The sequence below is a fragment of the Porites lutea genome, chromosome 12, assembly GCF_958299795.1.
Source record: "Porites lutea chromosome 12, jaPorLute2.1, whole genome shotgun sequence".
Taxonomy (NCBI): Eukaryota; Metazoa; Cnidaria; class Anthozoa; order Scleractinia; family Poritidae; genus Porites; species Porites lutea.
In genome coordinates, this window is record NC_133212.1 from 7,949,050 (window position 1) to 7,972,353 (window position 23,304).

General features: G+C 39.9%; 5 protein-coding genes and 1 long non-coding RNA gene across 6 annotated transcripts in view; 1 reads left to right on the plus strand and 5 right to left on the minus strand.

Moving 5' to 3' along the window:
• The window catches only part of LOC140922073 (uncharacterized), a 3,390-nt gene extending 3,383 nt beyond the window's left edge, over positions 1-7 (plus strand). Inside the window, exon 2 of the long non-coding RNA XR_012164067.1 lies at positions 1-7. This exon is cut by the window's left edge and continues 892 nt beyond it. This is a non-coding gene — a long non-coding RNA (uncharacterized lncRNA).
• Positions 1-20,999, minus strand: part of LOC140921130 (RNA 3'-terminal phosphate cyclase-like) — a 29,902-nt gene extending 8,903 nt beyond the window's left edge. Inside the window, exons 1-6 of the mRNA XM_073371093.1 lie at positions 20,590-20,999; positions 19,344-19,513; positions 17,977-18,212; positions 9,009-9,147; positions 7,198-7,256; positions 6,011-6,152 (exon numbers count right to left, since the gene is read on the minus strand). Of these exons, the coding sequence (XP_073227194.1) occupies positions 6,011-6,152; positions 7,198-7,256; positions 9,009-9,147; positions 17,977-18,212; positions 19,344-19,513; positions 20,590-20,830 (987 nt within the window). The 5' untranslated portion in view covers positions 20,831-20,999. The remainder of the gene's footprint in view (positions 1-6,010; positions 6,153-7,197; positions 7,257-9,008; positions 9,148-17,976; positions 18,213-19,343; positions 19,514-20,589) is intronic.
• On the minus strand, positions 1,524-2,690 carry LOC140921136 (phosphatidylcholine transfer protein-like). Its single transcript, XM_073371100.1, has one exon. It carries the CDS (start codon positions 2,572-2,574, stop codon positions 1,876-1,878), a length of 699 nt encoding a protein of 232 aa, XP_073227201.1. The 5' UTR covers positions 2,575-2,690; the 3' UTR covers positions 1,524-1,875.
• LOC140921132 (transmembrane protein 79-like) lies at positions 10,145-17,552 on the minus strand. The gene is made up of 3 exons (XM_073371096.1): positions 16,838-17,552; positions 15,671-16,133; positions 10,145-10,404 (listed from the first exon to the last, which is right to left on the minus strand). The coding sequence occupies exons 1-2, from the start codon at positions 17,043-17,045 to the stop codon at positions 15,760-15,762; spliced, it is 582 nt and encodes a 193-aa protein (XP_073227197.1). The 5' UTR covers positions 17,046-17,552; the 3' UTR covers positions 10,145-10,404; positions 15,671-15,759.
• On the minus strand, positions 10,404-11,682 carry LOC140921131 (transmembrane protein 79-like). The gene is made up of 2 exons (XM_073371094.1): positions 11,436-11,682; positions 10,404-10,868 (listed from the first exon to the last, which is right to left on the minus strand). The coding sequence occupies exons 1-2, from the start codon at positions 11,641-11,643 to the stop codon at positions 10,495-10,497; spliced, it is 582 nt and encodes a 193-aa protein (XP_073227195.1). The 5' UTR covers positions 11,644-11,682; the 3' UTR covers positions 10,404-10,494.
• Positions 12,499-14,000, minus strand: LOC140921231 (transmembrane protein 79-like). Its single transcript, XM_073371210.1, has 2 exons — positions 13,723-14,000; positions 12,499-13,108 (listed from the first exon to the last, which is right to left on the minus strand). Exons 1-2 carry the CDS (start codon positions 13,928-13,930, stop codon positions 12,735-12,737), a joined length of 582 nt encoding a protein of 193 aa, XP_073227311.1. The 5' UTR covers positions 13,931-14,000; the 3' UTR covers positions 12,499-12,734.
• Positions 21,000-23,304: the final 2,305 nt, after the last annotated feature.

Sequence of the window (23,304 nt, forward strand, 5' to 3'; positions counted from 1 at the left end):
TTCTAGAGTTTGGGTGTTTAGTTTTACATCATCTAGTCAAAAAAGGAAACATACAATTTCATAGCCCTGGGTGGGATATCTTTGAAATTTTATCAGTCTCAGAATTAGGGCACTGCACCTGCTTTGGCCACTGGTGGTTAAGATGGGTTATCTCTGAAAAGTAATCACTGCCAGAATCACTGCACTAAGGTTGCACATCTCTAAAAAACAGGGCATTCCTGAACCATAACTGACGTGAAATCGTATTATTGCAAGGAGATTGTCACAAGAACTGCTTTTATGACTATATAAACAGACTAGCATTTAGAATTTTTTTTCACAGCGTTTTATTCAAATCGTAAGCGTCGGACGTTTTGTACTCGGTCACAACTTACATGAAGAGATTTTTCTCAGTAATCCAGTGTTTAATAGAGCAGCGCGCAAGCCAAAACACGAAACAATAATCACTCATGGACAACAAACCACGCAAAGTTGTGAATGATCTGCGACTTATTAGCCTTGAGACCAATCTCGCAAATTACAAAGAAGACTTTGTCTGATCTGCACTCCACAAAGATAGAACAGATGACTAAGACGATGGTAATTTTTAAAAGAGGCGCCATTTTTCTTTGCTACATTCGCTGCGATCCAATACCACCACAAACTTCCGTCCAGCGGCTCGCGCATACTCGCAACGTTACCACTTGCTGTTCCTATAAAGAGAGCTAGCCAGAAAGATGTGACTGAATAATAACAAACTAATAATTGTGTCAAGAATGTGGAGGAAAGTACAACAAAAATGCTGAAATTAAAAATAAAATCTAAAGCTAAAACAATACAAGCTCTTTGGCAGCTTGAGGTATGTACCTCTTAATTAACAAAGAATCCAGAAAACATAATTGGTTATAGTTATTGTTGCATGCAATAATTGTTGTGTTATTCAACCTAGTTTGGTGAACGTGGGAAGTGAAATTAGCTACATCGGCTTTGTAGTTAAAACAACCAGGCAAATTATTCTGATCATAATCCTGCAATGTTCCAACACTTACACAGCTGCGAGGTATTCAAGGTTCTGTTTTCTCTGAATAATTTGCCCGGTTGTTTTGACAACAAAACCTACTACCCCATTTCAGTGGCCACAATAATGACCTGCTGGTTCTAAAACCATGGAAAGGTGCGGATATGGGCGCTCGGTCATTATTTTTTAAGAAGGCCTCGGAACTCAGAACTCTTAACAAAACTTCAGATTAAGAGAAAATCAAGCACTTTGCTGGACCCTTTCAAAGGAAAAGCCGATCCGCCTAAAATATCTTTATAATTTGAATGAACATTTTACAAACTTGCGGGTTTTCTCACACATTATTATTAACGAAAAAAAAAAAAACGAACGAAAAAAATAACAAGGAAGACAAAATAACATCAAAATAAACAGTACTGAGATAAAACAAGTGTAATCAAACAAACTCTTTTATTTATTTATTCATTTATTTTCATTTAAGAATATACACGAATTTTCACTTATTACCGAGCGGTAATATAGCCTTTTTTTGTTTTAAATATGTAGTTTCATGTATCTAAAGCCCCATTCACACCGAAGCTTAAACATGTTTAAAAGCTGTTTAGTTAAACGCGGTTTGAATTTTCTTTCCCTCATAAAAGCTGCTAACTAACTTAAATTGATTGTAAATTTAATTCAAATTACAAAACATGTTGAATTTCATTTGAATCCTGTGTGAAACCCCGTGTTCCAGTTTTCCATGTCTGTTTTTCATTTTTTTAAACCTGGTTTAATTAAACATGTTTAGTTGGTGTGAATGGGGCATAAGGTTACTTTTCATCAACGGACACGGGCACTTTTTAAACGAATTTTTAAAAAAAAAGTCACCAGAAATTGCATCAATTATTAAAATACTTTTTATAACCCTCCACCATATTTTCTCGCCACTCGTTGAATTTTTTGGGTACAACTCTCCTCTGCATCCATTCCATGTTACTTTTAGGAATCCACCCATTGTAGAGGTTGTTGGTTAATCCGAACACTCTGCATGCACCTTCTGGTCGCTCCTCATCTGGCATCACCACGTAGAAGTTGCCACCATTTGTCGCTCGTACTAGGCCATCTTCGCCTTCGGGCTTTTCTGGGTGCCATGCGTGTTTGATCAACAAAAAATGTGCACGTTTTCCATACCAGTCGACCTCTGTACTTGGTGGAAGATACAAAACGAACGATCGATCTACCAATGGGCAAGATAAAACTGCTCGCATGTACGTCACATATCCGCCATTGTTAGGGTAGGCTTCTACAATCTCATGGTCGACGAAAGCTTTGTCCCAATCATTACGAGCTGCTAGATTCTGGGGATCCAACAACTTTATAAAAACCGCAGCGGGGAAGGGCATGTCAACAGTGTAAACTATCTTAATGGGAACTTCGTCAGCGTCTATTGTCTTAATCCAGTAGGTATAACCGGGACCCGTGGCCGCCTCAGTCCATCCATCGCCTTTCTCTAAGTCTTCTTTATACCACTTGGCTCTCTGAAGCTCTTCTTCGTTCGAAAGAGATCGAAACGCCTCAGTTTCCAATTTAGTCTCCATTATGGTAAGCTATGAGAAGGACAACGATAGCAGACGCGACGTTTTATGACTTATTCTGTGCGAAAGTGGCTACGTTTTCTGCACTGTTATCTCGATTACCAGGATATTGCTTTGCCATTGGCAAAAAATGCAATCTCAGCAAGCCCCTCAGGGACAAAGTCGGTGAATACATTACCGCTGGCTTTGATGATTTTACAAAAAGAAAGATTTATCGACTCTCAATGGAGAAATTACTACATTTCTCACAACAATTAAATAATATTATGTAAAAAGCATATAAATAAGAACAGAAGAAGAAGAACGTTCGCGATATGGAGACCTTTAGAGTGATTTTACTAAACCCTTAAAATAGATAGTACAATACGAGAGATCTTTGACATAACTCCAACTAGAGCCACTATAATGCAAAAGTGTACTAAATATGTAAAATATGTGGATGTCTTTTCCTTTATTTGCGGCACGCACGAATAGAACCATCAAATAAAAGACGAATTGTGTGGCAAAAATCATTCAGCTGAAAAAATACTATAAACTGAAAAAATGAACAAAAGGAAAGTGACAGTTCAATATTTCGCATGTTTAGTCCTCGTCGCTATTGTCGCGATCGAATTTATCTAGGATGCCGCTGTCGCTTTCTGGAGCACTTTTTCTTGGCTTTGTCCTGTTTTGGCTCAGGCGGTGCAAGGTTGGCTTCCCCTGGGAGATCAGCATCGGCATCGGTGCCGGATTTTCGCTCTTTTTGTAACTTTAGTATTTTCCTGCGTGTGACTTAGTAATTAACAGGAAAATATGCTCTCATCGCTATCTTATGTTTGTTTAGGCATGTGCTCTGGTATGTGGGTAATTAGCGGGGGTATATATTTGGGCGTACTGATTTTGTCTTTCATCTCGGTCTTGCTGTTCCATTATTATTAGAAAGAGCTGGGCTTTCCTGCGATAGCCCTTTGTTTTGCCAGCTTTCCAAAACTAAATGCTGTTATAAGCCTAGATCTAAAGGTTTAAGCTATTCACGGTTAAAAGAATTAGTGCTGCAGGCTTTTAAAGATATTGTACCTGATTTTTCTGCCATTGGTACGCATAGCCTTAGGAGTGGCGGGGCTACTGCTGCCGCAAATGCTGGCGTACCAGACCGACTTTTTAAGCGTCATGGCCGCTGGGCTAGTGAATCGGCTAAGGACGGGTATCGTCAAGATTCTTTATCTTCACGTTTGTCGGTTTCTAAGGCTTTAGGTATTTAGTTTTCTCGTTCGTACCGTTTTTTAATTTATTCTAGTTTCTATTTAGTTGGTCTTGCCCGGGGGACCGTTGTTTATGGGGTACAGCTGGCCTGGGGCTTTCCTTCTAGGTGCAGGTGGACGTACGGGGAGGTTTTTCACCCAGCTGTTGTTCCACGACCCCATTTCAGTTAGTTTGTGATTTAGTTCTTTGGAGCTGAATGTTACTTGGATTGTATATTACTTTTCTTTGATATGTCATGTGTCCTTTAGTCTTTTCGGAGCCTAAACCGAGCGCTTGGCTTGAAGCGAGCCGCACCCTATGGTTGTGTGTGTTTTCTAGTTGGGTCAAACTGAGATTTAGAGGAGAGATTTTCCGTATCGCATCCTGTTATCCACAATAGTATGTGACATCGCCGTCTTGCTTGTACTTGTCGTGGCAATCAGCTGTTTAGCTTTTTGGAGGTTTTGGGAAACAATTCGTGTAATTTATTTTATCGATGATTCTCTTGGGGTAGAACGATAGTATGCCCTGATGCTTTCGTTCCTCATAGAAAAATTTCCAGCCGGTCAGTGTTTGATGATGTATGATGACCGATATTGGTATATGGAAACACACGTGAGTTGCATGTCTCAGTAACAAGTATTTTGCAGATAAAGCAAAATAAAAGTCTTTCCAAAAATTGAATTCTTTCGATCCTTCAGTCTTAAAAATAATGACTACGTATAGATGCCGTTGAGTTTTCAAAAAAAAAGGGGCGGGGGGGGGGGGGATTGGGAAAATGTCGGCATCTTGAAGCGTTTGCAAAAAAAAAAGTGCATTTTTCCGTCTGCTTAACGTATCTTTTAAAGCCCCGCTTCACTGCCCCATAGATGCCGCGTAGCCGCATAGGGATTAACAGACAAAGAAAACAAAAAGCTCACCCATGCTTCGAAAAGATCATTTATATATTTTGTGGATCTTTCTACTATTGTGACTCCTTTGCATATGGTGTTGGAGTTATGTGAAGGATCTCTTCTACGCACTATTATTCACTAAATCCATTGTCTTCTTTTGTTTACCTCTCGCCATTTTGCACTATTACTTAGTAGAGAGCTTTAGATTCTAAGACAAGTACGACAACGAGTACGAGATTTTCTCAATACTGAGTATTGCTCATGCGTGAACCAGCGTCATTTTGGCGGGAAAACGTGGTAGCCGTCTTCACTGTACTACGAGTTTTAGCGGGAATGTTGTAGTGGCGGAAACAAGTCATCAAATGAAAGAAGTTTTATCATTTTGCGATCGGGAGAGGGTGTAATCTCCTTCACTAAAGGTAAGAGTGTTAACTCTTGCAGTGAAAAATGGTAAAATGAAGCTTTCCGAGGAGTCTATATTTTGAGAATTCGCGAAAAACCTTCAAGTCAAATCTCGTACTCGTCCTCGTTTTTGAATCTAAAGGTCTCTAGTTGTATCTGTTTCACGATTCAAGTAAAATTACACATAATTACACAACTGTGTGTTAACTGGGGACTCCCATCTAATCCTATCAAGTCACAATTTGAAATAATAAGTGGAGTCTAATGCCATATGGCTGTTGGTAATCTATCTACATTTTAAATAACCTATGTGATTACAATTAAAAAAAAATTGAACCAAGTCACGATTTATGCATATCTGCAATTAGTTATCGTACGTAAAAGGTAATATATATACCTTCCATGGAGATAGTAGTCTTTAAAAGCGTTTTAAAAGAGACGGGAGAAAACTACAGATTCCCTGCGCTTTTCGAGAATGTCAACAGACCCAGAGAATTATATGTGCTTATTGAGTTTTGACCAGACAATAGGGCCTAGGGGACGACTGCGCTTGTCCTCCGGTGTACAACTAAACAAATCAAGGCTGAAAAACTCGAGAACGAGTTTAGACGTGTACAAACAAAACCTTTTGGCTACATAGATTAGAGGGAAGCATCTTAAAACACACAAAGCTGAGAACGTCTTACGGTACTGCAAAACGTGCTGCAAGCCCATACAAAGGCGGGAAACTTGGAACGAAACTCGTGCATCGCTGTGGCGTTTCATTGGAAGTATCATTTTTCTCACATGTAAAAAAAAAACATAGATCGCGATTCTGATTGGTAAGAACTCATTGGCGTATAGAAATTTATGACATAGCTTTTCAGTGAGTATATCTTAGTATGTATACTGATATAATAAAATACAATACAACACAAACATACCCTTATGGGCTTATCTCCACTGACAAATGTCCATCCAGTTATCTTCTTTACAGTACCACTCTCAATCATATTGATAGGCGACAGACTGTATACTGGAAGACTTTCTAGGCATACTTTACCATCCCAGAAAGGAAAATAACTCCTGAAATAAAACGCGAAAATTACAAAAAAATACTTTCGGCATCTGAAAATTCAGTACACTGATAAAGTACAAGGGGAAGGATATATTCAAGCAAGCGTAAGATTGTTACAAATTTATGTTGGTCGCACTTCCCAAACTTTGCCAACCAATACTTCCCACAGAACAATGTTCCGTCCACACTAGAAAGTTGAAAACCGCCTTTGAGTGAACGGAGGTTTTTCATAAACACTCTATCAAGTTAAGTCTTTTGAAAATGAAGATCTTTCAAAACAAAGGTTTTCGAAACAGCTAACGCGTGTAGACATCTTCGGCAACTGAGGCCAATAAATGAATTTTGTTTCGAATATCGAGGCGTTTTCGGCCATTTTCCAACAAATCCCGATAATTTCGACGATTTCTGAAGACTACCAAAGATTTCCGAAGACTGCCGGAAATGGTTGTCGCCTATCAAGTATGAGATATTCACAAACTTGAAAAAGACGGAAATAGAAGTGAAAATCTCTGGCATTATTGAAACAAGTGCATTTGAAGATGTACAAAAAAGGAGAAGCGCTTGGAAAGGAAAACGTGATAGAAGTTTGTAAGACTTTAAAGTCTTCGCTATGTTTCAAGTTTGTTATTAAGGACATTTAAAGTCGTAGAGTTGTGCAGTTGTCCTCGTTGCGAAAAAATCTCTATTTGCATTTTTTTAAAGAAAATGAAAGGGGAAAAGGAAGAAAGTGAGAAAGAAAGAAAGTGCACCAATTGGCACCTGTATACTAAGAAGAGCAATAGCCTGGGACCATGCTTCGCATTGGGGGAAAAAGGAAAACAAAAATCGGCGAGTCGGAAGCGAGCCGAGAGATAGTCTGGCCACTTTTCCCTCCACAGACTACCGCTGCGCTCGCTTCGCTCGCCGATATTTTTCCTATTTGACCCCGTTTTTCCTTTTTTCCCCCCAGTGGGGAGCCTGATCCCAGGCTAGAAGAGCGAAGAACATGAAGTAAAAGTCCATCATTAAGTTGCAATAGCCACATCACAACCATTTCACCATATTTATTAGTACCTTTTACGAATATCATAACCAAAGTCAAATCCAAATTTTCTGATAAACGGCTGTATAACCTGAAGTAAAAATAACAAATCTGATGAACAACAATTAAGCCGCAATATTACACCACTTTTAAAATGATCAAGGTTATTCTAAGTGCCAAGGATTAGTGCGTAAGGCAGCAAGGTCTACAGAGAATCGCTAACAGCCTAATATCCCATGAAACTAAAAGTTGATGAAATATTAATTAAAGACTTTCAAAGACAAGATCATTGCCCGGGTAGTGAGAGGAATGGGGTCTAAAAACTACAGTAAAGCCCTGAAACAGTGCTCTAAAAACCCTCTCATTATGGCTAAATCAGGGTGCCATTCTGTAATCCAATACACATACTCCCGTATTTCCCTTTTGGCTTGTTTTAAAACGCTGCTTCCTAAAGCAAACAAAATTCATCTTCAAATTACGCTAGCCATTACTATAATCAACGCCCTATCCACACTAATGCATTTTCAAAAGTATGCTTTTTCGATGCCACCAAAAACGCTTCCATCGATTCGTGTCCGCACTCTAGTTTTGATACGTTTTCGATTGTCCACACTAAGGCCTCGTCCACACTAATGCGTTTTCGTTTGAAAACGCATACATTTCGATGCGTTTTGGCCTTCTGTCCACACTGATTTCCCAAGCGTTTTCACGAAAAGCATCGATTTGAAAACGCTCTTGAAAGTGGATCAAAACGAAAACGCACGTATATCGTATTAGTGTGGACGGTCGAAAACGGTCGAAAGCGCATCGACATGAAAACGATGAACGGAAATATCGCGGGAGCGTGTGTTTGCAGCATGCCCACAGAGTTCAACGTGCAATTCTAAAGACAGTAGAAAACGCATCAAAACGGTAGTGTAGACGCGAATCGATCGATGCGTTTTCGATGCAATGAAAACGCTTACTCTTGAAGAAAGCATTAGAGTGGACAGGGCCTAAAACGTGCGAAAATCATAAAATTGAAAGTTGTGACAAAAGTTGAAGTCTATGCGCTTGCTACAAACACACGCGCCTGCGATATTTGCGGTCATCGTTTTGATTTCGATGGGGATTCGACAGTCCACACTAATACCATATGTATGCATTTTCGTTTGAATCACTTTCAAAAGCGTTTTCAAATCGATGTGTTTTCGATGAAAACGCAAACGCTAAGCGTATTAATGTAAGCGGAAGGCCTGGACGAATTGAAATGCATGCGTTTTAAAACGAAAAGGCACTAGTGTGCACGGGGTTTAAATCTATGCGTTTGGACATTAATTATGATATAGCCTGCGAGCAAGCTCCGCAGGGCGCTCTGGCAGCGGGGAGGAAAAGGTAGGAGAGCTTGCAACTACGTCTCTGGAATTTGAATTCCATCTCCAACGCCGGCGACTCCCTGTCGACTGAGCTGTCAGACTTCTGCCACTCAGTGCGAAGCGGAAACGAGCGCGAATGTAAACAAACATTGAAAAGCACGTGCCAAGGGTAATGCCGTCATTACTAACATTGTCACCTCCGCCAATGAGCAATTCGCATCGACTTTTTCGATGCAGATATTCAAATTCCAGAGACATAGTTGCAAGCTCTCCTTTCTTTTTCCGCCCCGCCACCAGATCGTCCCGGAGAGCTTGTTCGCGGGCTAATTATGATATAAACGGAAACTCTTTCTCTTTATTCATTCAAGTACAGCCGTGTCATTTTTCAAATTTCAGGTAAATAAAGAGACTATATTAGCGGAATTTTTTATTTCCCAAGCTAGTCAGCTTTTTGAAAAGTCAAATGACAAGAAATAGTGACAACTTACAGTCCGGATGTAATCTGAATGCATTTCCTTGTAACGATGAGTTGAACCTTTCAAGTAAAGTCTGTTATAGTGGGAGAATTCAGGAACTGGGACAAATGCAAAACATGGAAGAACTGCAGCTACCAGACGACTTAACTGACTGTACAGAAAATAATAATAAAAAAAGAATACTCCTGTAGTCTAAAAATATTATTATTATTATTATATTTACTTAGGATGTTATAGAAAACAACAAACATCCCAACTTTGAATGAAGCGAAGGGGGGAGGGGTGTGTATTCTTTTGTTCACCGTAGTTACCCTGTTTGAGTACAATGTCTCAACAATTTTGCCACCGATGGTAGCTTATTTTCATAAAAATCTATAAATCACATATCTGTAAACTCATTGTAATATTCGTTCGTTCCTTCCCATGAAGCTAACTACTATGGTTTTTTTTTTTTTCTTTTCACCTTAGCTTACTAACTGTCAAGTCTGTAAGCAACACACACACAAAAAAACCAACTCCAATCAAAAGTTCAATTGATCACAAAATATCCGGCAAGGAGCATAACAACAGCCTACAGCAAAAGAAGAATAGTTATGATAAAAAATATATTCCTCCAAGACAACTTGTGATCAGTTTGGTAATCACGCTCACTGTCTTCATATTCCAAAACCAAAGCTACACTTTGTATTTGCATGTACACATTATTTTTCTGAATGGACCCCAGCTGATCTGACTTCTCCTTAACCATGGTACATTATGTGAGATGGGAACGGAGGGGATAAGATGTCCTGAGCATTATTACTGAAACATATAACATACTGGTGGCTGTAGTATTACGCGCAACGTCGCTTTATTTTCAAGTCGTTTTGCACCAATACCGCAAACGAGTTGCGCGTTTTGGTTGCCGGTTTAACCGAAGGTTTAGACACAGAGTTCGGCAAGATAAATTGTAGCAATTTGATAGCCATCATGTGGGATAGACACATGAGACCTTCAAGTCGCGTAAAATACCATGGGTATAAGATTATCTTGCCTGTTTTGCACCTGTAAGAAAAACAATTTCAGGGCAGATAAATGTTTCTTTATTGACAATAGCTTGCTCTGGTCATAAAAAACGCAACTACAACAACAATTACAACAACAAATAACAAAACAATTTGGCCAATAGGGCAGCCAACTTAATGCTTGGTCAATCATGAATAATTATACATATACATTGCTCTTAGATCGTTCATGCATGTAACAATTTTAATTCGCTACAGTTATGAGTCTGTAGGAAACAGGTGTTTTTCAGCCTTCATCATAAAAATGAAATGCCAAGTAGTAATTTTAACAGTTCAGCTTTCTTCTTTGCATGTTTATGTGACTTTATCTTCTCCAAATTTTACAATGAATTACAATCCATCCTGTTACCAAGGAGCCTCTCAGCAGACTGATTGGGATAGTATAAACTTTGAACTGCTACACTTGAACATTCAAATGGACACTTTGGATGAAATCAAATCTGCCTGTTTCTATTGTAACCAAAGTTGTTCATGACCAGGCGGTAGACACAATACGCGTAAACGCAAACAGTCGGGAAGGCTGTGATCATATGCCCAAATGCCCGATGAGCATGGTAGTACTTGTACCCAAGAGCGAACGTGAGCCGACCAAACATGAAGAGAATCACCAGCACTGGAATAGCATGCATGTTTTCAGATGACAGATGAGATGACAGAATGAGTGATGCTCCAGAACTCAGTAGATACTGCTCTAGTGTGTTGGATGCGTAACGGGAAGCTACCCCACTGAGATTCTGTTTCTCTGCTACTTTGTCCAGAGGATTAATTGCTGTTGTAAGTGCTCGGGTTGCTTCTACCCACACCAAACCTGCAGTTAGATTCAAATAAACCACGATGTTACATTTGCACTGGACTAAACAAGCTTTTAACTTGTCCAATGCATTGCAAATGAGCTACAGCATATCATCATAAAGACCATTAAAGAAGAAATTTTGGAAATGACTTCGAAATTGAACTCTTCAACAAGAAATTAATATCGAAAAAAACAAACTCATGGAGTTGTTGGTTCATACCATGTGTCACGCAATCTCTGAGTCTGGGCGACAACTGAGTTTCACCCGAATAAAATAGGTTCGAAACATAATTATACGATGAACAAAGGGGAAATGGTGATAAGGACTAAGGACATTGCAAATTGTCCAGTCGTATGGACGCGAAGAAATGATGTTGAGGACGCTTATCATACAGGTATACATTTGTACCTGTACATGCACGCACTCACGTTAATTAATAAAACAAAACAAAACACAACACAACACAAAAACAAACAACAACAACAAAAGAAAGAAACGTACACTTACAAATGAACTGAAAACGTAGTCATCAGCTATCTGCAATAGCTAAGTTACCAATTTAAAAAGTCTAACATCCTTACCTGCAATAAGAGCAAAGGCAGAAACAGCTTGCCACTGAAGCGTGAAAACTAGTTTGTCTTCCAAACTTGGCAGATGAGGTCTTGGTATAGGACCGTAGACTGCTACAAGAGCAACCAGCAACAAAAACACGCTGCCTGCTACAATACCTCGCATAGCGAGCAACTGGTCTTCTCTCACGCTAGCTTTCTTTTCTGAATAAGACGCCATCGTTGTTGATTGTTTTTATCTGTACACAGAAATGTTCGTGATCTGGATCGTGGTTATCCTCACGTAAACTTTATGAAAAATGCGTTGAAGTCCGCCGACCAGTAAGGCTTGACTATGACGGGCCCATGTGAAGCGTTATGTATTTTTGTCACAGAAAGACAAACAACAAACACACTACTTTTCTGAGTTGACCCCAGCTGATCTGACTTCTCCTTAATCATGGTACATTTTGTGGGATGGGGAGGGAGGGGGGAAGATGTCCTGAGCATCGATGAGCATTATTACTGAAACATACAACACAGTGGTGGGTGTGGTACAGCAATGCCGCAAACGAGTTGCACGTTTTGGTTGCAGGTTTAACCGAAGGTTCGGCAGGATAAATTGTACCAATTTGATGGGCATCATGTTGGATGGACAGATCACACCTTCAAGTCGCGTAAAATACCATGGGTATAAGATTATCTTGCCTGTTTTGTCCCTTTAAGAAAAACAATTCAAGGGCAGGTAATTGATCCTTTATTGACAATAGCTTGTTCTGGCTATAAAAAACGCAATGAAAACAACAACTACAACAACAATAACAAAGTGTAACAGTGATTAAACTCTTCTTTAATAACGTCTTGAAACAACTACAACAACTGCACAGCCAAAATGGCCGTCTACACTCTCTCAACGAACCGCACGTGATTCCTGCCCTGAAGTCCTGGGGCGAGGCTGGACTAGTCTCTTAGCAACGTTACAAAAGCAATTTGGCCAATGGGGCAGCTGTCTTAATGCTTGGTCAATGATAAATAATTAAATATATACATTGCTCTTAAATCGTTCATGCATGTAACGATTTTTATTCACTATAGTTTATGAGTCTCTGGGAAACAGGTGTTTTTCAGCCTTCTTCTTAAGAATGAAATGCCAAGATATAATTTTAACAGTTCAGCTTTCTTCTTTGCATGTTTATGTGACTTTATCTTCTCCAAATTTTACAGTGAATTACAATCCATCCTGATACCAAGGAGACTCTCAGCAGATTGAGTGGGATAGTATAAACTTTGAACTGCTACACTTGAACATTCAAATGGACACTTTGGATGAAATCAAACCTGCCTGTTTCTATTGTAACCAAAGTTGTTCATGACCAGGCGGTAGACACAATACACGTAAACACAAACAGTCGGGAAGGCTGTGATCATATGTCCAAATGCCCGATGAGCATGATAGTATTTGTAGCCGAGAGCGAACGTGAGGCGACCAAACATGAAGAGAATCACCAGCACTGGAATAACATGCATGTTTTCAGATGACAGGTGAGTTGACAGAATGAGTGATGCTCCAGAACTCAGTAGATACTGCTCTAGTGTGTTGGATGCGTAACGGGGAGCTACCCCACTGAGATTCTGTTTCTCTGCGTCTTTGTCCAGAGGATTAATTGCTGTTGTAAGTGCTCGGGTTGCTTCTACCCACACCAGACCTGTAGTTAGATTCAAATAAACCACGATGTTACATATGCACTGAATTGAACATTCAAGCTTTCAACTTGTCCAATGCACTGCAAATGAACTACAGCACATCATCATAAAGACCATTAAAGAAGACATTTTTGAAAATGACTTCGAAATTGAACTCTTCAACAAGAAATTAATATCGAAAACACAAATTCATGGAGTTGTTGGTTATGACTACAGCTACATGCCTGTACAATAAAACATGCCATGTGTCACGCAATCTCTGAGTCTGGGCGACAACCCCAGCATTACTGAGTTTCACCCGAACAAGATAGGTTCGAAACATAATTATACGATGAACAAAGGGGAAATGGTGATAAGGACTAAGGACATTGCAAATTGTCCGGCAGTATGCGCGCGAAGAAACGATGTTGAGGACGCTCATTATACAGGTATACACTTCTACCTGTACATGCACGCACTCACGTTGCTTCAGTCATGAAATTAATAAAACAAAACAAAACACAAAAACAAACAACAAAAAAAAGCAAGAAACGTACACTCACGAATGAATTGAAAACGTAGTCATCAGATATCTGCAATAGCTAAGTTACCAATTTCAAAAGTTAAACATCCTTACCTGCAATAAGAGCAAAAGCAGAAACAGCTTGCCACTGAAGCGTGAAAACTAGTTTGTCTTCCAAACTTGGCAGATGAGGTCTTGGTATGGGACCGTAGACTGCTACAAGAGCAACCAGCAACAAAAACACGCTGCCTGCTACAATACCTCGCATAGCGAGCAACTGGTCTTCTCTCACGCTAGCTTTCTTTTCTGAATCAGACGCCATCGTTGTTGATTGTTTTAATCTGCACACAGAAATGTTCGTGATCTGGATCGTGATTATCCTCACGCAAACTTTGCGGAAAATACGTTGAAGTCCGCCGACCAGTAAGGCTTCACTATGATGGGCCCATGTGAAGCGTTATGTATATCAACGCTGGTAACCAAACATTAAAAGGTCCCCCTTTTTGTCACAGAAAGACAAACAACAAAGACACTACTTTTCTGAATTGACACCAGCTGATCCATCCTCGGAGACCCAGGGGCAGTTAGTCGGGTCGATAAAATGTTCGTGGTGAAAGTTTACTGCCCCTGGGTCTCCGAGGATGCAGCTGATCATCATGGTACATTTTGTGGGATGGTGAGGGAGGGGGGAACCTGTCCTGAGCAAAGATGAGCATTAGTAATGAAATATACAACACACTGGTGGGTGTGGTATTACGCGCAACGTCGCTTTTCAACTCGTTTTCCAGCAATAGGGACCTTTAGCATCAGGTTTTTCGTGGGAAACGGCAAACCGCAAACCGCAAAATGTCACGTGACCACGGCCTTGCGGTCATGTTTGCAGTTTGCAGTTCACGTTTGAACCGCAGGAAGGGCTTCCAGCGGTAAGTGATTTACGGCAAGGTTTTTTGCCACAATAAATTGTACAGCCTCGCGTTTAAAGGTATGAACTAGCTTTTTGTATCCGTTTGCGATGTGTTTGATCTAGAATCAATGAATTATTGCTGAGTTTTGGGCGATTAAAGTGATGCACTTCGACTTGATGAAAACAACATGGCGGCCCTAAACAAGGAACGCGTAGTTCAAATCCTTTCTGCTGTACTAACAAAGGAAAGTATTCTCTTCCAATCCAGAGTTAATTTTTTTTTCTATCGTGTTTCTGAATTCATAACTTAACTCAGTCTCTGTTTGGTTCTTATTTTTAACGTATCACTCCGCGAATATCATTTTATTTTGCTTATCTCTTTTAGACTGGGGAGCCCAGGCTTCATAAAGCCTTCTGGTTTCTTCTGGGCCCCCTTGCAACCTTACAATTCCTATATGTATTCTTGTATTGTATTGTATTTTGGCTAAATAAAAATGAACTGAACTGAACTGAACGCCTTGCTGAAGTTTGAAATCTCGGCAACGCGAAACTGCAAACGCGTAACTGCGGTTTGCGGGCTGCGGTTTGCGGTTTACCTGATGCTAAAGGTCTCTAATGTCGCAAACAGGTTGCGCGTTTTGGTTGCCGGTTTAACCGAAGGTTTAGACAGATAGTTCGGCAAGACAATTTGTAGCAATTTGATGGGCATCATGTTGGATAGACAGATCAGACCTTCAAGTCGCGTAAAATACCATGGGTGTAAGATTATCTTGCCTGTTTTGTCCCTTTAAGAAAAACAATTTAAGGGCAGGTAATTGATCCTTTATTGACAATAGCTTGTTCTGGCCATAAAAAACGCAATGAAAACAACAACTACAACTACAACAACAATAACAAAACAATTTGGCCAATGGGGCAGCTATCTTAATGCTTGGTCAATGATAAATAATTATATTTATACATTGCTCTTAGATCGTTCATGCATGTAATGATTTTAATTCACTATAGTTATGAGTCTCTAGGAAACAGGTGTTTTTCAGCCTTCTTCTTAACAATAAAATGCCAAATTGTAATTTTCACAGTTCAGCTTACTTCTTTGCATGTTTAGGTGACTTTAAATTCTTCTCCACATTTTACAGTGCATTACAATCCATCCAGATACCAAGGAGACTCTCAGCAAACTGGGTGGGAGAGTATAAACTTTGAAATGCTACACTTTAACATTCAAATGGACACTTTGGATGAAATCAAACCTGCCTGCTTCTATTGTAACCAAAGTTGTTCATCACCAGGCGGTAGACACAATACACGTAAACACAAACAGTCGGGAAGGCTGTGACCATATGTCCAAATGCCCGATGAGCATGATAGTATTTGTAGCCGAGAGCGAACGTGAGGCGACCAAACATGAAGAGAATCACCAACACTGGAATAACATGCATGTTTTCAGATGACAGGTGAGTTGACAGAATGAGTGATGCTCCAGAACTCAGTAGATACTGCTCTAGTGTGTTGGATGCGTAACGGGGAGCTACCCCACTGAGATTCTGTTTCGCTGCGTCTTTGTCCAGAGGATTAATTGCGGTTGTAAGTCCTCGGGTTGCCTCTACCCACACCAGACCTGCAGCCAGATTCAAAGACGTCTTAGCTGGTGTTACATGTGCATTGAATTGAACAACGTTTTGCTCAATTTCTCCTTCTGTCACAGCAGTAACATGCATTGCACATACACTGAAATTATGAGCTACAGTGCATCATTATTTAGAGCATTGAAGAAGATATTTTTGAGAATGACCTCGAATTGACAGTTGAATTGAATGCTTCAACAACAAATGCTTCACTTAGTTTGGCCTATTACTGACTGTATCAAAATCATAAACATTAAAACCTCGAAATCATTGTGTTGGCGGCTATGACTACAGCAACACTAACATACAACTAACTAAAACACTACGTAAATTTACTATAAAACACGAGGAACAGACAAAAGTGTGCATCGATGACAGAACACGCCATTTGTCACGCAATCAAGTCTGTGACAACAGAGTTTCACGTGAACAAGTTTTCGTTCGAAATATATAAGATGGACAACGGGGAAATAGTAGAAGGACTAAGGACATGACAAGGTGTCCTGCAATATGGACGCAACGAAGCAATGTTGAGGGTTGCTTGATATATATACACCTCTACATGCAAGTAGTTAAGTTGATTCACTCGTGAAATTAAAGAAACAACGTGCACTCAGAAAATTGAAAACGTAGTCATCAGATATCTGCAATAGCTAAGTAATTAATAAAATGATAATAAAAAGTTAAACATCCTTACCTGCAATTAGACCAAAAGCAGAAACAGCTTGCCACTGAAGCGTGAAAACTAGTTTGTCTTCCAAACTTGGCAAATGAGGTCTTGGTATAGGCCCGTAGACTGCTAAAAGAGCTACCAGCAACAAAAACACGCTGCCTGCTACAACACCTCGCATAAAGACCAACTGGTCCTTTCTCACGCTAGCTTTCTTTTCTGAATCAGACGCCATCGTTGTTGATTGTTTGTATCTTTACACAGAAATGTTCGTGACCTGGATCGTGATTATCCTCACGCAAACTTTGCGGAAAATACGTTGAAGTCCGCCGACCAGTAAGACTCGACTATGATGGGCCCATGTGAAGCGTTATGTATATTAACGCTGGTAACCAAACATTAAAGATCCCCCTCTTTGTCACAGAAAGACAAACAACAAACAAATTATCGATATCGTCAGTAGTCGCCATAAGCTTGGATGTCACGCGAGGCGACGACCATCACGCAAGTTGATTTTTTGAATGTGCATTTTTCATTAAAACAAGAAGGACTCGACAGAACAAAGGCCATTGCAAGAAATGTCTCTGAATAAAATGTTTTGAACAGATTGCGGTGTTTTGGCCGTCTGTCCATTTCAATTTCTTCTTACACTGGCGGTGTAAAAATGTGAAGAGATATGTTACATGTGAACATACATGCACTGTAGCCTCAGGCTGGTAGATCTTGTTGCCGTCTTAGTCAGGACTATATTTTTAAATTTTTAGTTTTCAGGGATGTAATTGGTAATACAATGTAATTATTGTCAGTTCAATTAATCAGTAAAAATGTTCGGCACATCCTTGACGAGAAAGAATGAGCTGCAAAATTCATTTTCTCTGCAATTTGATACAGGTACAGAGTAATCTGCTTTTCAGACACTGTACCCCTTTCCCCCCGTGTCTGTAACACCTGAGTTTAAACATGTCATTGCAGCTGCTACTTTCTTTTTACATGCATAATGACCAACATCTATTTTCTACTAACCATACCAATACATAATCAAGCAAGAAGATTATGAGAGTTAAAAGGAAAAATTCAGTGATCATTAAGCAAATTTTCTCAACAAGCTCTGTAAGGAAATGTATGGAATCAGACACAAGAATTTGTATGTGGATATTGCAACATACCCTAATCTCCCAGCTTCAGCTGAGAAGTGCCCACTCAGCAACTCTCCAGGGATGTATGTCACAGTGGACAGTCCTGTGTTTGCAGCCAGTGTTCCATTGCAGATCATGCGCAGAAGCTGAAGCACTCTCATGTCATGTGACTGGAGAACACCGTTAGGAACAGATACATTGGTCAGTCTTACTGGGACACCCATTACAGTGCTAAGAGTTGCAATGGTGCTGAGAAATATTCCACTCTGGTGTGAAAAAGAGGAAACAAAAACAACCCATTGAATACTCTTGTTAAAGAGATTTTCTTTTACATATTATCATATATGCGTAACTTTTGGCCCAGTTCAAAGGTTGAACTTTTCATGTACTGAACCTGATCCCTTCAATTAAATACATGAGGAGATCGATGTTTAAATCAATTAAGTCCAACCTATATAATTCAACGCATAAAGAGTGGTACACATGAGAATTTTGATTGTGGAGCGACTTGGTTTCAAAAGGCAAACTTGTTATGTGCCAAACCTGATGCATTATCACTACAATATATTTTCCATGGTAAGCAATGTACATGTACACCATTGTCGAACATGAATGGTTGACCTGAATAATTATAGGTATTAAGTTCAGGACGTAAAAATTTCAATGTTTGAACTGGGCCTTACTGACCAATCATGAGGTCAGGATGGCTGGATATTGGCCAAAGTTCTTTTTATTTGCATTTTTATGGACCAAATAAAAGTCAACGTCAGTAAGAACACAAAAAAGAATAAGGCCATCATCCAGCCATCTTGATCAGACCAGCGTCGTCAATTCACCGTGTGCATACCTCCCATAATACACCTTGTTTGCCCCCCAAAATTTTGCATAAGTATTGTCTTCAATTTCACTTTGGACCAATCAAATACCCAGGAGGAAAAAAAACCGAGTTTATGCAAAAGTTCAGGGGGCAAACACAGTGTATTTTGTGAGATGTGCAAATGGCAAATAAAAGATTTATGCCAAAAAGATAACTTTTTTGTTGTGGGACCAAGGCAGAAAATCCTGAGTGAGTAAGATTTCCCATCTTTCCACTGCTTTCTGAGTTTTACAGTGTACAGCATACATTACGTATATGTTGTGGTTCAATTTTATCCTTGGTTTAAATTTTACTTCCTTTTTTTTTCTACTCATTATCATACATAACCGCCCATACCCCCCTCCCCCCCCCCCCAAAAAAAAGGGTAATAAAACTTAAACCAAGGATAAAATTGAACTACAACATATACATTTCAGTATCTTTCCTAATTTAATACGGTTTTCAATTAAAATAGCTGAAAGAAATGTTTGATACTATACGTACATTTAACACCAAAAACAACTTAGCAAAATACTGTTACCTCTCTTGTCCCATTCATGTCAATCTCTAACATTTCATCTGTCAGTCGCAGCATCTTCTCGCCAGCATCTTTCTTCTTTACACTCCTCATAGTGAAGTAAGCACCAATTTCTTTGTCATACTCCCTCCTTGAATTCAAATTACTAAGCACACTGTATGCCTTGGTCAGTTCTGAAAAAAATATATAAAATATAAATTATATAAACAAAAAAAGCTCATCAGAAACTAATGTTATGTAGAAACACCCAAATATCATGTCTTTAATGATGCCCAAACAAACTGCATGAAACAATCAGCAGTTAAGTTTTCCTTGTCCTGCAACTTTAACCTCAAATAGAGCTTACCAATTAAGACATGTGTCCTTATGATTATTTATTAGAAAAGGTGCACTATAAATAGTAAAATAATAATAAATAATTTCTTTAACATTTCAAGTCTTAACAGTGGTTAACATCAATTTTCTCCTAACAACATCAATACATCAAAATTTCATGATCACCAACTGCTTTTATCTGTAAACAAATTCTCTAAATGAGTCCATTAAAAAAATGTATGCAGAAAAGTGAAGGAAATTTGTATGTGGTTATGGGGCTGAAAGGGTTAACAATGCTTTCTAACTAAAAGTGCAGGAATGTCAAGAAGAACCCAGGTCTGACAACTGCACACCTGTAAATTAAACCCTCTTAGAGTTTTTCCCCTGATAAGAAATAAAAGGGTCAAAGTCACAACAGAACAGAGTCCCTCATTCAGAGAAAGGGGGATGTTTCTTTTGACCAAACTTCTTCAAATAGCTACCTCTTCAGGAATGACTTGTTAACAATCCTGCTCTATCCTAGGATTTCTCTCTATATCACTGGGAGAGGGGTTGGTGGGCAAAACACTGACCCCCAGTCCATGAACTACCCCACGGACCACCCATATAAACTAATCTAAAATGGACTACACCACTGATTTGGGTTACCAAACTGAGTGAGTCAAGCTTCACGTCAGATTCCCCAAATGAAACCTGATTCACTCAGTTTCGTAACCTTAAATCACTAGACTTCAGTGGGGTAGTCGATTTTAGGGTAATCAATATGGGTAGTCCATGGACTGGGGGTCAGTGTTTTGTCCACCACCGAGAGAAAGAGGGGGTCGAAAAGACTACAAGGAGCGTCATGCTACAAAGAGCTCCTACCACGTGGGCCTCATTAGCTTGTCTGCGCCTTTACATATCGACTATAAAGATATTTTGTATCCTAACAAACCTGTGAACATATGCTGGGCTTCTTCGCTCTTGTTCACGTCTGGATGATATTTCAGCGACAATTCATAATACGCGGCTTTAATTTCAGTAAGTGTGGCGGAGTGTGGCACATCCAGGACATCATAAAGTGATCTCCGTTTGGAAAGTGTCCGGCCGTGAAGACATCTTGCAGTGATGGTTTGCACAGGACGAAATGAAGTCAAGAATAAGAGTACTTGATGTCCGACCGTATTGTGCCTCATATTTTGTCCAGCAAGAGCCACACTTCAGTCCATCGTGAATGTTAAATTTGTAGGAAACATGGATAAAATCTTAGAAAAATAAGTTCATCGACGAACTGGAAAGAAATGAGGCAAAATTACGATAAGTTTCATTGCCAAGGGTCATGATGCATCCGCCATTTTAAAAAAATTAAACTAGTACCCAGATCTCCCGCTCAAAATAACAAGACAACTCTTTCCTAGTCTCTACTCACCTCTGCTTCAGGATGAGGCCATGAAGCTAAGTTTATTAACCCGAAGCCGTCCATAAAATGAGACTCAACCCTAACAGTCTCGACGTGACGATCTGTTTATCCTTGCATGAGCCTTTCTCCCGGGGGGGGGGGGGGGGGGTACTACCATATATGGGCTATCAGTAGGGTATGGTTTTCAAGCAGTTTACTCTAGGATAGGGTATATAAATCAGAGAGTTTGGGTCTAGAATAGGGTATCACTTTTCAGGAAACTGATCAGTTGGTTGAAGATTTTATCTAGACTAGGTAAACAGCTACTCTAGGATAGGGGGATTTGGGGAGTTTACTCTAGTATAGGGTAGCAAAATTCAGCTGAACTAGCTCTGGTATAGGTTAAGGGTTCCAGGGTCCCAGCGGCACATCCCCACCCAGAAATTCCTAAAGTACCCGCCCCCCCGGGGCCTTTCTATCGCTTGTTCCATTTCGGTGGGGTCAAACAACACAGCGAGGAGCATCCAGTGACTCATTAGGGACCTTACAAAAATACGACGGCGACGGCAAGGAGAACGCACATTTCACATTTCTTTGCTGACGCTGTACAACAACGACGTGAAATCACCACACTTTTAGTTTACTTGAGTGCGGAAACGACAAGACGATAAATTCTACCATCTCTGTCTGAACTCAGTCGGGCGCGGTCGCCTCTCTTCAGCTCCAACCAAAATTCCCTTCTTTTAAGTAACAGGGCGAATTGGGATAATCGCGAAAACTTCTAAAAGGATGCGAAGTCCATTTTTTCAGCGAAGTTTTCATGGACGTCGCCGTTGTCGGATCGTAAGGTCCCTACTGAGGACAACAGCCGACAGCAGAGGGATCATCTCTTGCACAGTCGAAACGTCGCGATAAAGAGAGGACGCTTAATGTATGAAATAATAATAATAATAATAATAATAATAATAATAATATATAAAAAAAGAATCTTTATTACAAAACCTCAATTAAAGTCCTATTTACAATCAACCTGCTGTTACAAAAAATCTAATTAATTCATCAAAAACACTATCTACAATTCCATCCGTTATAAAAGAAACCCCTCGTCCTTCATTACAGAACAAAAACAATCCTATATATTATAAGTGAAGATAGAAAAAACTATTCATTTACAAATTCTAAAAAATAGAAGTAACTTAACCTTACATAAAAGAAGAGGAAATAGATATAATTAATAATAAAAGTTCAAAATTCTATAAAATTAAGAATTCCATTATGCAGAGATATTAAGATCCTGCAATCGAATTATACTAATGACGGCTAAACCAGTGTCCATAAAAAGCCCTAAGTATGAAAGCATATATATAGACACGTATTTCAGATATCCGCACTAGCGACATTTATTTTACAGTCTAATGATTGCTCTAGCTTGCTACGAAACGGCGTTCGCGAACCTCTGACGCATGCATGTACCGATCTTAAGAGTTCAAACGAGATCTGTGTCCTGAGCCAAGTGATTACAACGTGATATGGCTCGGTGTCTTTCTGAGCTATCTTGTCTGCGAGATGCTTTAAGAACCGCAGACACTCGTTTCCCATTCCGCCATTGGTTCCAAACACTAAAGGCGTAAACGAACCCATTTCTACATCTAACACCCGCTGCTGGTACTTGCGCTTCTTCTCTTCTTCTTGCTCTTTGAACACTTCCGATGTTGGCTTGCTCTGGTAACACTTGGAGTTGACGTGCGTAACTCTAACATCAAAAAATGCCGTAACTCCTCTTGCCCAGAAACCTCCCGCTTTGATGTCCAACCTTGCCTCAGAACTTGTAACAGCGCTCCTCAAATGAAATCGCTCGTTGTCCAGGGGTTGAAGGCGTGGTTCGATTTCGACATTATTGCAGATCTTGTCGATGAATGTCGTTAACAAGTTCCGTACACCATCATGTCTCTGCGCTACAAACCCCCCCTTTTTACAAGAGAGGGCGTGACTAACGGTGAAGTTATCCCCACATATGCAATGACTTGGTAAATCGACTAAGGGTAAGTCATAACGCAAGCGTAGCGAGTCTCTGAACTCTTGCTTGTTGAGGGCTAAACCTTTGTCTGCGAGAGGCATCGCATTCAGCCAAGAACTTGCGCCCTTGTCCCTCGATTGATTAACCAGACGCAGCAGGCCTGGGGAGAGGCTTGAATCAATGCTATCCATTTTCTCTTTGGCACTTGCTCTCTTAAGTGATTGTTGATGCCTCTTTAGCTCCTCCGTAGATCT

Coding starts and splice junctions, on each gene's coding strand:
- LOC140921136 (XM_073371100.1), bottom strand. CDS start 2,574: ATGGAGACTAAATTGGAAACTGAGGCGTTTCGATCTCTTTCGAACGAA.
- LOC140921131 (XM_073371094.1), bottom strand. CDS start 11,643: ATGGCGTCTTATTCAGAAAAGAAAGCTAGCGTGAGAGAAGACCAGTTG. Junction 10,869..11,435: donor TGCCTTTGCTCTTATTGCAG/GTAAGGATGTTA, acceptor ATCTAACTGCAG/GTTTGGTGTGGGTAGAAGCA.
- LOC140921231 (XM_073371210.1), bottom strand. CDS start 13,930: ATGGCGTCTGATTCAGAAAAGAAAGCTAGCGTGAGAGAAGACCAGTTG. Junction 13,109..13,722: donor TGCTTTTGCTCTTATTGCAG/GTAAGGATGTTT, acceptor ATCTAACTACAG/GTCTGGTGTGGGTAGAAGCA.
- LOC140921132 (XM_073371096.1), bottom strand. CDS start 17,045: ATGGCGTCTGATTCAGAAAAGAAAGCTAGCGTGAGAAAGGACCAGTTG. Junction 16,134..16,837: donor TGCTTTTGGTCTAATTGCAG/GTAAGGATGTTT, acceptor ATCTGGCTGCAG/GTCTGGTGTGGGTAGAGGCA.